At 36.0% G+C, this 13807-nt stretch overlaps 1 protein-coding gene across 2 annotated transcripts; it reads left to right on the top strand.

The window, feature by feature from the left end:
• Nucleotides 1-990: 990 nt before the first annotated feature.
• Nucleotides 991-13185, top strand: KERA (keratocan). 2 transcript variants are annotated; one of them, XM_064450719.1, is made up of 4 exons: nt 992-1055; nt 1173-1270; nt 2565-3457; nt 8869-13185. In XM_064450719.1, exons 3-4 carry the CDS (start codon nt 2572-2574, stop codon nt 9039-9041), a joined length of 1059 nt encoding a protein of 352 aa, XP_064306789.1. In that variant the 5' UTR covers nt 992-1055; nt 1173-1270; nt 2565-2571; the 3' UTR covers nt 9042-13185. The 2 variants fall into 2 exon arrangements, with proteins under 2 accessions (XP_064306798.1, XP_064306789.1); XM_064450728.1 differs by lacking the exon at nt 1173-1270 and having other exon boundaries at nt 991-1055.
• The last annotated feature ends 622 nt before the right edge of the window (nt 13186-13807 follow it).

The following is a 13807-nucleotide window of genomic DNA, read 5'->3' as shown; positions in this document are numbered from 1 at the left end:
TTACTTATCTTTTGGTCTGTTCTACTTCTAAACTTCTTTTGAGACATTCTTAGTTTAGGAAGCGAAGTATTAAAGTTTATGAAATAAATTTGTAGAGGATTTATTGTTAAAATAAACAAGATGATACTGAATTAAAATAATTATATAAATAAGTTTCAAAACTAATAAAAACTCATAAAAGGTACCAGGATATATTTATGTTTCCTTAAAATACTTATGTCATTGTTCTGGCTTTGAACGTGGGTAGTTTTCCTGATATTAAGTTGTTACTTTAAGTTTGGACGGAAAAAGAAAACAAAAATCCTCCAAAATATTTAATGTGAGAAATATGTGTCTATGTCTTGGATAGCAAATTGGCTGGAAAGAGTTTACTTGAGATCAATAATAAAACAAGATAATTAATTGGTGCCTTGATAATTAAAACCAGACCTCTCTACAGTAGGCACTGGAAAGTATGATAACTGTAGAAATATATGCAAATATCTCTCTGAACAAAAAGGAAAAGGTATGATTTAATCTTTAAAGGAATGAAAATGTTATTAAAAAATTCTTAGCAAAAGCTTTTGCTATCTTCTTCTCCTAATCAAGAATTTTGTCTTTAAATAGCATGGCAGCATCTGCATTTAATAAAAATCAAATAAAATATTTCCATGGAAACAGATGGCACTGTTTTTAATTCTTTGTGGCCAGTTCAGGTATTATGAAGATGAATTATGATGTAAGTGAGCTTTCTGTGTAAAGTATCTTCTGACAAAAATTTTGAATAAAGGTACATTTTGTGTTACCTGTTTCATCTAGACCAGTTCATCTCATCTGTTAAAATGTAAAAATCAAATGCGTTCAGCTCACTGGCTGTTTGATATTAAAGTCAGGATTTCCTGTCTTTTCCTGCCTAGGTGCTGAGGTGCCTTAGTTATTTTAGGGGTTAAAAGCTGTAGCCACTGATGCGTATATATTAGGCTGTATTCATAGAACACGGCTTGTAGCCTGACTCAAGCTATTACAGTCTAACAACAGTGACCAATAGAAAGAGAAGAAGATCCAAGAAAGCTGAGGTAAGCCTAAACTCTGAAGCAATGTCAAATTAGAAACAATAGCTAATAAGGTGTGTATGGTAATACATCTGGGAATACTAGCATGTACTTCAAGTTTTATATGCTATTAATTCTTAGGAGGACAGGAAGCAAACACAGTGGTTAGGAGCCAAAGGCTGTGAATTTACAGTGATTTCTAACTGGCTTCAGATAGCTCCAGGAACTTTACTAACAAGGTAAATTACTTTATATTTCTTTTTTAAAATGTTATTAAGGTTACGAATATTTACACAGTAAGAAGGTACCATTTCGCTGTGTAAATTAGAGATGTTATTCTTTAACAAGATTTTATTTGTCCTTTTTTGGAATGCTTCCAGATAGCAGTTTATGAGGCTGGAAGATCTGTAGGATACTGCACTTGTTACTGGTAACAACAATGTTGAAAACTATTAAATGACTACTTATATGCAGCAACTTAACTGAGTTCTTAACTTTACTGGTGCATTAACCCTATGAGAGAGTTTACTTTTTATTTAAATATTATTTTTGCCAAAACTAACCTCCTAATTTTGACCAGACGTTTCAGCTGTCAGTCTCTTGCCTCTGCACTGCAAAATGCTTGCTAATCTTCATCAGGAAGCAAGCAAGATAACAGAGGTTGTGAAGCACTGGTTTTGTGCTACACGAATATTTCATTTTGGAGTAAATTATCATTTATAATTTTGTTCCTTGTTTAATGGTGGAAGAGGCTAAACAAAGCAAATAAGTAAGTAAAACAGAGACAAGATGCATGAGTGTAGATGATATAATTTGCTTAAGACTTACTTTTTGTGTCATTTAGATCAGGCATTTGCTTTGGCTGTTTGCTTTAGAGAAGGAAATTTATAATTTTGGACATGAGAGAGTGAATGAGGGAGGGAAATGGATTACTCAAACATATTCCCTCCAAGCTTTTTAAGAACATGCCCAACAAACAGCTGTTAAAACACTCTTTGATCTTCCACTTTTCTGTGATGAGAAAAGACCCTGGAAAATCTGATCCAGATGCCATTATAATTTAAGAGAGAGGAAAACAGAAAAGAGGGTATGATTAATTTTAAAAGGAGGAACACTGTGTTCAATAGTATTTATATCATCATGGTATTGATAGCTTTAGTGAAGATGGTTCATATATAAAGTAGTTTGTAGCTCTGTATAGGAAAACCTGTTTTTATAAGTTTATAAGAAGCACTGATTTAATGTCAGAAAAATGAACCATGTTTTCAGGTTCTTTAAAATGACACTTGTACGAACATCAGTTAAACTGGTAGCCAATGTGGAGTTTAACTGAATCAGGAAAATGTTCTTCAAAGCACTGACTTGTTTGTAACTCTTATATTACTGTTCAGTTTTTCCTTAACGTGCCACAGAGGACAGAATTTGGCTGCAATAAAGGAAATATTGTTTCCTATGTAATACTGCTTTGTTAATCTAATATGCTGTTTGAGTGTTCTGTTGAGAGACAGCTAATTGTTTTTCTCCCCTTCCAAGGCAAACCATGACTCTAAAAGTCTATACAAGCCTTTTGCTCTTATTCTTGGTCAATTCTGTGTGGACTCGAACTGTGAGACAAGTTTATGATGAGCTGGATCCTGAGCATTGGTCTCACTACACTTTTGAGTGTCCACAAGAGTGCTTTTGTCCTCCTAGTTTCCCCAATGCATTATACTGTGATAACAAAGGACTTAAAGAAATACCTGCAATCCCAGCAAGAATTTGGTACCTCTATCTTCAAAATAATCTAATTGAAACTGTTTCGGAGAAGCCTTTTGTGAATGCCACTCATCTGAGATGGATAAACCTGAACAAGAATAAGATCACCAACCGTGGAATTGAGAGTGGTGTGCTGAGCAAGCTGAAAAGGCTGCTTTACTTATTTCTTGAAGATAACGAATTGGAAGAGGTGCCTGCCCCATTACCAGTGGGCCTGGAACAGCTAAGACTGGCTAGAAACAAAATCTCCAGAATCCCAGAAGGGGTATTCAGCAACTTGGAAAACCTTACTATGTTAGATCTGCACCAGAACAGTTTGTTGGACAGCGCTCTTCAAAGTGACACCTTCCAAGGACTCAACAATCTTATGCAACTCAATATAGCAAAAAACTCACTCAAGAAAATGCCTTTAAGCATTCCAGCTAACACACTGCAGCTGTTTTTGGACAACAACTCCATTGAAGTGATACCAGAGAACTACTTCAGTGCAATACCCAAAGTGACTTTCCTCAGGCTGAACTACAATAAATTATCTGATGATGGTATTCCCCCAAATGGGTTTAATGTTTCATCTATTCTAGATCTACAGCTGTCTCACAACCAGCTCACTAAAATTCCACCGATCAATGCTCATCTCGAGCACCTTCACCTTGATCACAACAGAATCAAAAGTAAGTGTGTATTGTCAGTGTGGGATCCTACTAAGACATAATTGTTTTAAAATGTCTAATTAATTACACAAAATGCTCTTTGAAATAAAGAGATTAAAAATATGCTGTAGATTATAGGGCAATGAACAAGAGGACCTCCCACAGGCGAGTTTTCAAGCCAGGTCTAAAATATGACAACCAAATATGTGCATGGAAGTAATACCACATGTGAAAAATGTTCATATGCATACAGAAAAACCACTTTGCAAGCAGATCAGAAATATGAGTGGATTAAGGAGGATTTGTGCATTCACGTTTCGCTATATACATGCCAGTAACCATTTTGTGGGAACAAATTAAGTTTCCCACAAAAAGGCTAGGAGTAAATAAGCAAGAAACGACAATAAAAAAGTGGGTGCAACAAGTTAGGATATTCATTCACATCTGTGTGACTCCTAGATTTTCAAAGTTCCTGAGCATCCTAGGGACTCGACTAAACTTACAGAATTGTTCTATGCTCAGTTCTTCTGAGTATCTCTCTGCCCACCTAAATTATGTAGTAGGAGCGTAAGGTGAGGCACCCTTAAAACAGAATAAAATATTGGCTGTACTGAATACAATCTATTTCAAATATGATTAAATAGAATGTGGATATTGAACATTTGAAGCTTGAATATCCTTACCATCTCTTGTTTACTATGCACAAAATGCTGACACTCTGGTTTAGTCTTCATGAAAAATCTTTTCACTGACTTTACAGCTTTGTCCTACTAAAGTTTATCTCCTCAAATGTCTTCTAACATTGTCACTTTGCATAAATGAGACAAACCTTTGTAACCAAGGCACCAGAAGCCTGTTGTCATATCATAGCTCTGCTTCTAGCACTGCTTCCAGATTCATCCAGGTACAGTGGGGAATGTGGTGGTTAGGGACACTGGGTAAAGTATCTGCTCAGTAAGTCCTACAGACCTTAAATCCTTTGATTCATGCCAAAAGCCAAAATCAAAGTGATGACTTTCTATTTATCTCCACACAGAAGGTAACCAAGTCTTTACATTTGTCTTCCAGTCATGGTGATTTAATTGAATAAATAGTTCCTCACTCCTGTTATATGTCCCTGTAGTTCACAAATATACTAAAAATAATGGTTTGGCTTCTGTATGAAACAAGGACATACCAAAGGTAGATACGTATTAAAGTTAATTTGCTCAATTTTGCAAAACAAATGCATGAAACCTTGTAAAGAAAAATCAATCTTGTACAACTGGCACATATTTAAGTGACCTGCAAGGAATCTAACAGTTAATTAGAGGTAGGGCTTATGACATACGTTGTTACTGAACATATTTCATTGCCCTCTGGTTACAAAGGGATTTAGTTTAATTGCTTCACTGCAGGGCCTTAGGTGCAGACTTTATCTCCTGTCACCTTAACTGGACACTAAATTGAAATCCATGGAATGTAAACTGTCCAGTTTAAGAAGTGTTTTGTGTCTAGGTAGTATTTAAAGAGCTGCCAAATTGTTTTCCTTTCCTAAATAAGTTTAAAAAAGGTTAAAACCATGAAAATCAACCTGTATAATATGTGTAAACACAAATGCCATTTTCCAGTCACACATGGGTACCCATGAGCCTAAAACACAATAGTATTTCACAGGCCCTATATTCCTTAATGCCTTTACCACTTTTCAAAATTCATTACTAATTTAATCACAAGACAGCTCTTAATCTAAAAAAAAAATTTTATTCTGATTAACTACATATTAAATAGTAAAAAAATATTTAAGAAGGCAACCTGACACTTTAATGAAAGGCAGGTATTATGTAAGGCACATCCTACCACATAGCATAATTGTTCAAGATGTAGGGGATAAGGACATAGTCTAGACAATATCTCAAAAGGCTTTTAGGATCACAAACAAGGAATATAATTCCATCAAGCAGGAGTAATAAGATATGGCATTAATTCTGCAGATTGTTTTTCTCTTCTTAAACCAGGAAGTTAATGACCAGTCATTACTTTAAGATAACCAATACAAAAGATTTGAAAGAAAAAAGAATGTAATTCTAAAAGCCTGGATCTGGTTTCTCCACAAAAGTGTCCTCCTGAAGGTTTACTTTATGTGTGCAGTACAAGCCCTTTTTATAATATTAATTCTCAGATAGCCCTGCACACCTGCCAATTGCTGCTTCATTTTCTCTTGGTGGTTCATAGTTACACTGCTGGCCTTGCAGACATCAGAACTTCTACGTATATACCATTTGCCTACATTCTATTCTATGTTATTTTATAACACTAGTTCTTCATATAAGTCCAAGGCCTTATTTCTCCAGAGATCGTTTATGAAGATAAAAGACAATATCCTGAAGCCCAGTGAAGTCAATGATAACCTCAACATTGGTCTCAGAGAAACCAGGATTTCTTCTGTGGTCCTTTCCCCAAGGATCTCAAGATACAGAGGAAAAAAAGTACTTGAAAATTGGAAGCAAAATCAACATAAAACCAAAACTAATTATGGTGACATCAGATACACACCCTTGTTCCATGGCATTTTAAAACACACTTGTTTAAATATTTATTTATGAGAGACACATGCAAGGCTCTGGGGAGATGTCAAATGATGGAAAATGGAGTTTTAGAGGAAGCAATAAGAGGAGGAGGCACAAAACGGTGATGTAGTGAGTGAGCAAGGGAAAGCAGGTGGTATTACAGTGTTATCAAAGGAGCAATAAAAGGGAGTAAATGGTAAGTTCCCCTAGAGGAACACCAGGAGTTTGGGATAACTCGTCTGAGCTAATATTCTGCATGTAGAGAAAGGTAGAAGTCCTTGGGCCAAGTAGCAATGCCAGTCTAATAGAATCTATTATATGTTATTTGGAAAGGAATGGTTGAAGTTACAGGTCCAGTCTTATTGTCAGACCCCTGCTCTATAGCTGGCATGGCCTTCTTTGCTGGAAGAGCCCAGGAAGGTACAGATTTCCAGACTGATCCATGGCTGCTGCAGTTACGTATTCTGTGAAAAAGAGAAAGGGAGTCCAACTATTTGAGTTGGACTACAGTGAGTGCAGCTAGAGGTTACAAGGATACAACAGAAATACCCTCACACTCATATATGTCAGAACACATCTATCTTCTAGATCAGCTTACTTTCTGGATGCTTCTAAATGATGATTTTTACTGGAAAACAAACAAGATCATCTGCAGTTCTTTAACAGCCATACAGTCTTAGTCATTAATGAGAACCTCTTCTGCAGTTTCCCCTGACAGCAGCTCCAGAGTATCATTCTTAAATATTACACCTTTTAACAGTACTGTTGACAACAAGTGGAATTCATTTTATTTGGATTAACCATCCTAGATTTTTGCATTTAGTTTGGATTAGTCATACAGACCACCTACTCAGTTAATGCAAAGATACACAAAACTGCAGAGAGAAAATCATCCCATTTTAAGGAGCTGTGAATCACCTTTTGGAAATGTTCATCTCTTCCCAGAGTTTATAAAAAGAGTCTAAATATTTTACATAGACTGACACACCCTCTACATGGATCAGTTTAGGTAGGGTGAATTGGACCTCTGTAGATGGATTGCCCTGCCCCTCCTGCTTAAAAAAATTCAGCAATATACCCATGAATAGGATTGCAAGAGAAGAGGAGAGAGAGAGGCTTTTACTCCTCTGGTAGTTTGGGTAGGATTTACTGTTCATGAGAAGAGAACAATAAAAACCAAAAACACTTCATACCGCACATCATCAGGAAATAACTTCTTCATAGGTGGCCTGTGGTTAGTTAACTGCTGCCTCAATTTGAGGTTAGAGTAATTAACCCAGTGAAAACTAGTGCAGTGGGACAATTCTGTGTCAGAGAACACAGAGATTTAGAACACACTTCCAGCTGTCTTGTCTCCTAAATACAGTAGTGTTGACCCAAAAAGGCAGATATTTTCTGCTACACAATGATGATTTACTTCTACAACTTTTAATAAATGCTTTCATACTGAAACCTCACTCTTATACTTCCTGCTTTGTAGCTTCACACATAAAAATAAGTTGTAGCTCGTTTTTTCCAAGTATATCAAATACTTTACAAACATTAATCAAATTTCACAACATGGGCAAAGACATTATGATATCATGGATATGATAAAAGTTTTATCCATTGGCCAACTGAATGTATTTATGTAGTTTCCACGACAAAGATAACATCCATTTCCAAGATATTGCAAACAGCTGGGCAGTTTTTCAGAACAGAATGTTGTTTTTTTTTCTTTTGGGGAAAAAAAAAGATCATGTTTTGTTTTTTCATTGTAACTTTCAATCAGTTTAGGAGATTGTAATCAAAAGATGTGTGCATATTATCATTGCTAAATATAAGGGGAGAAAAAATTTGGTAGAAAGCTTTTCCTATTTCTGGGCTGCTTAATATCTGCTAAAAAATAATCTGTTACCCACATATTCTCCATTCAACCACTTTTGGAAGATGGTCTGGGGCCAACAAGATCCTCAAGCAGTCAAACCAATCATTAAATAACATAATTTGGCCAAAGGAATTGACATCTTTGATTAAAAAACACATCTTCAGTGTTTTCTAGAGTAAGGCCATCTTGAGGATTAAACCGGGCAGTGAAACCTCACTATTTAAAAACTGAAGACAAAATATGAAAAGCATTTTAGCCAAGTAACAGTGCAGAGGTAACTTAGGGGAGACAATGTAAAGAACCCAATCTATTTCACTCTTATAAAAATGGGTAAAAATTCAAGTCATAGTTTCAAGTTTTGTCTGAACTGAAACAAGCTATGTGTGATTTGTAAAGAATTTTAAGGACTTGTTGGCTTTCATATTAGGGAGAAAAATATCCCATTACACAATTTATATTCTTGCAATTAAAACCAACTGTACTGAAGAATTTGAGATAACACGAAAGTACAGATGTTAAAAGTTACAGACACATACAGAAAACTCCTCTGATTCAATACTGTTATCATTTGAAATGCAGGATCTTCATTGTGGACTATTATCAGCTAAAACTAATGTACTGTCAGTGCAGTAAGATGTTCAAAATCCCACAGCATTAACCTTGTTCTGCTCTTTCTCTGAGGGCAGAATGTTATCTCTCAATGAATAGTTACCCAGTAGTTGTCTAAATAGTTTCCTCTCTGTCCAAGGTAAAATTATGCAACTAGTGACCTTTATTCATAACTGCAGCACATTAAATATGTGATTGACTGATCTAGATTACGGTATGTTAAGATGTGGTTTTGCTTGATCAAAAAAGCAGTTAATTGTTAATTTGGCATTTTCCAGTTCTGATAGGAGCAAGTGTCTCTCATACAAATATCAGTGGAAGCCTGTTTTATTTGTCTTCTAAATGAATTTTATCTTCATGAACCTTTCCCATGGAAATTACCTAACATGTTGATCTACATTTTTCAGGTGTCAATGGTACTCAGATATGCCCAGTCTCAATTGCTGTAGCAGAAGACTATGGCTTTTATGGCAACACACCTCGCCTCCGATACCTTCGCCTGGATGGAAACGAAATTCAACCTCCAATCCCGTTAGACATCATGATATGTTTCCGACTACTCCAAGCTGTTGTCATATAAAGATATTGCAGTGTCACTCTTGTGCTGTGAGAGTGTTAAGATACAAGTTTTGCTGGAATGAAACTTGTTCTAACTCATAAATCAAGAAGTAACAGCTTTATTTTTACTTTGATTGTTTTTTCTTTGCTTGCATCTTTTCTACAGCTGAAAAGATTGTTCTTCTTTCAGAAGAGATTTTGGATGGACATAAAACATGTGCTTAACACTTTGTCTAAGAATTCCTAACACTAATATGTTGAAAATCATCTGTGTAAGAACCCAAATATTCCTAAGCAAATTCTTGTCTACTCCGTCTTTCTTGTCAAATGCTACAATGTCTATCCTGTTAACATCATTGCTACAGACAAATTATATTTCCTTTTTTTTTTTTACATAGTAGCTAACACAATGAATTTGGATACACTTGGGTAAATATATATGCTAGAAAAATCATGGGTTGCATGACTACTAGTTATCAGAACCACCACTGTCTTTTTTAAGATAGTGACTAATGGTGAACAACCACTTAACGTATAAATAACTCATAAATTGCTGTCATCCTCTGAAGACTGATACTTTTAAGGCATGAACTATATAAGGACTAGAGTCCAAAGCAAAATACTGAATATATATAGTTGGATGGATTCATTCAGTGTATGATTTCAGAACTGGAATACACCAATCCAAATCAAATCCAGGGACAAGGCAACATGAGATGAAATCTTGGTCTATAAAAGTACCAATTTTCTGCTGTTACATTCTTCAGTATTCCGTTTCTAGTTTTGACACTCTTTCTTTCTGTAGCTTTAGGATAGTCATTGAATATTTGGTTTATTTTAGTTTCTGTAAAGGCAAAACCAAGAACAATAATGATTACAATATCTCATAGACCAGGTACTTCACAAAAAGTGGAATGGCTAGTTATTATAATGGTGAAAAAGAGAAAATTAAGAAATTAAGGGGTACATCCCCTCCCAATTATATACTGAACTAGCCAAATATTTGCATAGGAATTGTATCAGTTCAAGCAAATACAATCAACTCAGAGCAGTATTTAGCTATCTGCTGACTCATATACATGCATGTAATAGCACTGGATTTTAGAGAAGTCCAGGTATTTAGAAAGGAGCATTCACAATTCACGAACAAGCGAGATATCAGTGGGCATCTTATGAAATCTGGCTGGTTTTTTTTTCTATTTTTATGAATTATATTGGGATTTCAATACACAACTTGACTGTTATAGTCAACTCTTCATTGGGAATGTATGACATTTTTATTTCTGATTGCCAGCACAACAGACTATCCAGCAGTCATATTATTTTAGTCTTCTTGTATTTGTAGATAGAAGCAATTAGTTGCTCTTTGATAGCTTGCATCTATTTCTAACATTTTAAGTCTGGCCTCAGTAACAAGCATTTAAAGACTATGCATGTGGTATAATTTTTTCTTTGAAGATGAAGCATTTCCCTAAAAGTAGATTTTTAAAATGGTTGAGGACTTCATTTTCTAACATTCAATCTTTTCTATCTGCCAATCAGGCCTTATTCTGCTCCAGTGCACTTGTGGAAATAACCTAGTCTAGAAATGCAGCATAGAAATAACCCATTCAGAAACCCTATCACAAAAACATTTATTTTTGCAGTTCTTTTTATTTGATTGCTGAGAAACTCCTGCCCTTCTAGCAAAATATTTTCTGTACCTCTGTGTTCACCCTATATGAAGAAATACAAATTTAAAAAGTCTCTACAATATGTATGCATGATTACCTATGTTCTTTACTCAATAGTAGCATAGTAATTTATTTTTTTGAAAAAAAAAAAGAATTATGTGACAATACTACTAATTAAATTATAACAATAATTATGTGCTTGTACTTGGAAATTAATTTCTATTTTAAAAAAAGAACAAATATACATACTCCAAAGTGAATATTCACAGGCATATTTGCATATTATTAACATTATTTACACTTTGAACTAATCATACAGCAAAGTTTCAGCCAAAAAATATGACCCTTTTAGGCACTATATACATATTAAAATAAAAAAAGACTAACCCTTCCCCAAAGAGATGCCAAGCTTATATGTGGGAAGGGATGATAGATAAAATCACATAGGGACACTGAATCATCAAGGTACTCAATTTTCTGATGGGGCATTATGTGATGAAATCAGGGCCACGTAGTCTGCTGAAATCTCTTTCAGCAGTTATTTTCCACCAGCTGGCCTGATATTAATGGATTTTTCCAATGCACAGTAGGGTGGAAAGCCTTATAAATTAGTTCTTCAAAGGTCAGTAGTATCTTATGGAACAATCTTTGGACACAGGCAGATTAATGCTCAAGACTTGTCCCTGTCAAATCCCAATTAATCTGAGTGAAGAAAAAAACCATGCCACATCCTTGAACAAACTTTCACTGGGCTGAAGAGCAGATGCTGCTGCCCAGTGCTCTGTGTTGTACACCTTTGATGCAACCTGCTGACTCCACATCTGGGAACTTTTAAATAAACAGAAAATCCTAAGTATCCTCATCTAGGCTAATTTGTCCCATCTTGATTCCCTCTCCCAGAACGAGCAGTATGAAGTAGAATGAAAAATAATTATGTTGCTGCAGTGACCTTCACAAGATACATTAACCCTGTCTGGGGTTTGAGCTGCTTTACTGCATGCATGTCTCTATTTGAAACAGTCCTAATGTTTTTAAACATTCTGGGAAATTTGGTGAGATTTCCCCTCAGATTACAATAGCAGGCCTAAATTGCTTTATTTTGAGGAACTAAACAATGTAGGCTTTCAGCCACACCTCATTAAATCCATTTGTTTTGCCAGAAGACTATAAAGGAAAATGTAAAACACAATGCCCTTTTCCCTATGAAGAGGGTCCCTAAAACAATGTAAAAAGCATGACTGTGCTTGAAGGTCTGATGTTAACTCTTCCTAATCCAACATTGGTCTAAGACTCCCCATTGACATTTCCTGGTTCAGAAAAAATTGCAGTCTCTTCCACTGCAAGGAGGGAGGAACAGACTTAGCCGTTCTGTCTGAAGCCACAGCTGCCTTCATAAAGCCAACATTGTTTCACTTAATTGTCAGAGCACATCACAGATTTGAATGGAATATCATGTACATAAACAAAGACATCTACAAGTATGAGAAGTTGAGAACAAAGCAGGTCACCTTAGGCACACTGCAGTTGTGGTCAATCACTAACCAAACCACAAACACCTAGTGCTTTGCCAGAAATGCGTATTACATATGAGTTAATTTTCAAACTATAGTTGTTAACACAGATGTGCTATCACCTCAGCCCAGGGTACAGACAGTTCCTTTGTAAAGAAAGGCATTAAAGCGAAGTGAGAGGCTCAAGAACTGAGAAATACCCGGACATTTCTGACATGCCTGCCAGCTTGACTGGAGGCTGGATGCTGGATCTATCAAAACACTGTGTGCTTTTATGACACAGCTGGCTCTGCAGGAAGAAAAGTACTTTATAGATGCTGCCAGCATAGTCAGAAATTCAGCCATATGCATGAATCTCCCCGCTCCATATTCTGCTCTGGCATTTTCTGTTTCTTTCTGAATATTCTAAACAGTTTGCAACCACTTTCTTGTTCAATATTTTTAATGAAAAACACCACCACAACAATCATCTGCAGAGATATCAGTGACCACAGCAACTTCTATGACACCTGAAGAAAGAAACACAAACACTAAGATGTAGAAGTTTGGAAGATAACTAGAAAGCCAATTTGCATGTTGTAACTACTAACTCCAACACATATCCTATGTCACTGAAGGGATTTTCATTCACCCTTGCTGCACCCAATGGTTTCCAATGTTTACCACAAATACTTGCTGTCATTTTTTCCAGCGTAGAAAAATTATTTGCTGATATTGTATTGCAGCTAGTTTTGTTATCTATCTGGAATCAGATTACTCTAACACCTAAATCACTGTGTTGGTTGTTGAACAGCTAATATTCCACTTCTGCCATATGTGGCAGAGAATCTTTGGCATTCTTGAAGTCAGCAAGTAAACATCCTCCTCTTGACTGAAAGTGTCCTCCATATTGTATTTTTTTCCCCAGAATTGCTTACCCAGTTAAACATAAAGGGTAGCTTTACAAGGCACCACACCATTTAATGATACTCCGTAGTACTAACCACTTCAGGTCAAGCACATGAAACAATATATGTCATTTGCATTGTGTTCTGCCTTAGTTAATTTACTTCTCCCTGAGTAGAGGTAACGTTGCTTCTGAGTCTTGTGCTTTCTCTGTCAGTGCTCAGTTCAAACAAATCTATACCGTAATGAATTTGAAACCTTTCCTTCCCCGATACAGTTGTTTCTTACATCCTCTGCAATGTTGCCGACAGCCTGGGTATTCTTACTGTTTTTGTCTTGATTTCTGTAGCATATGCCTTTGACCAACCTGTCTGCCTATCTGTTTGATTTAGTTTTGTTTCTTCAGTGGTTTTTAGCTTAAGCATGTTTATGCGTGCTGTGCTAATGGATGTTCTGACTTCATTTTCTGGCAGTTCAGCTTCATCTGGGTTTCTCTAGGGGAAGCACGCGCACGTACCGCAGCAGAACAGCATGGCCTGCTGCTCACAGCATTCACACCTTCTCCTACACACGTGCATGACGCTGGCTGATGTTGTCATGTAGATAGGCTATGTCTGGAAATCTCTTTTGTAGGAAAATTAGTGAAGAAACTGTAATCACATCTTCTACAAACAGAAGATTTCTTAATTAGGGGTTGGGGCAATGAAAGCTACATGTGG

This window comes from Phalacrocorax carbo, chromosome 1 (assembly GCF_963921805.1).
Source record: "Phalacrocorax carbo chromosome 1, bPhaCar2.1, whole genome shotgun sequence".
Classification (NCBI taxonomy): domain Eukaryota; kingdom Metazoa; phylum Chordata; class Aves; order Suliformes; family Phalacrocoracidae; genus Phalacrocorax; species Phalacrocorax carbo.
The sequence above is the reverse complement of the archived record's forward strand: the minus strand, read 5'-3'. Positions and strand labels throughout refer to the sequence as shown.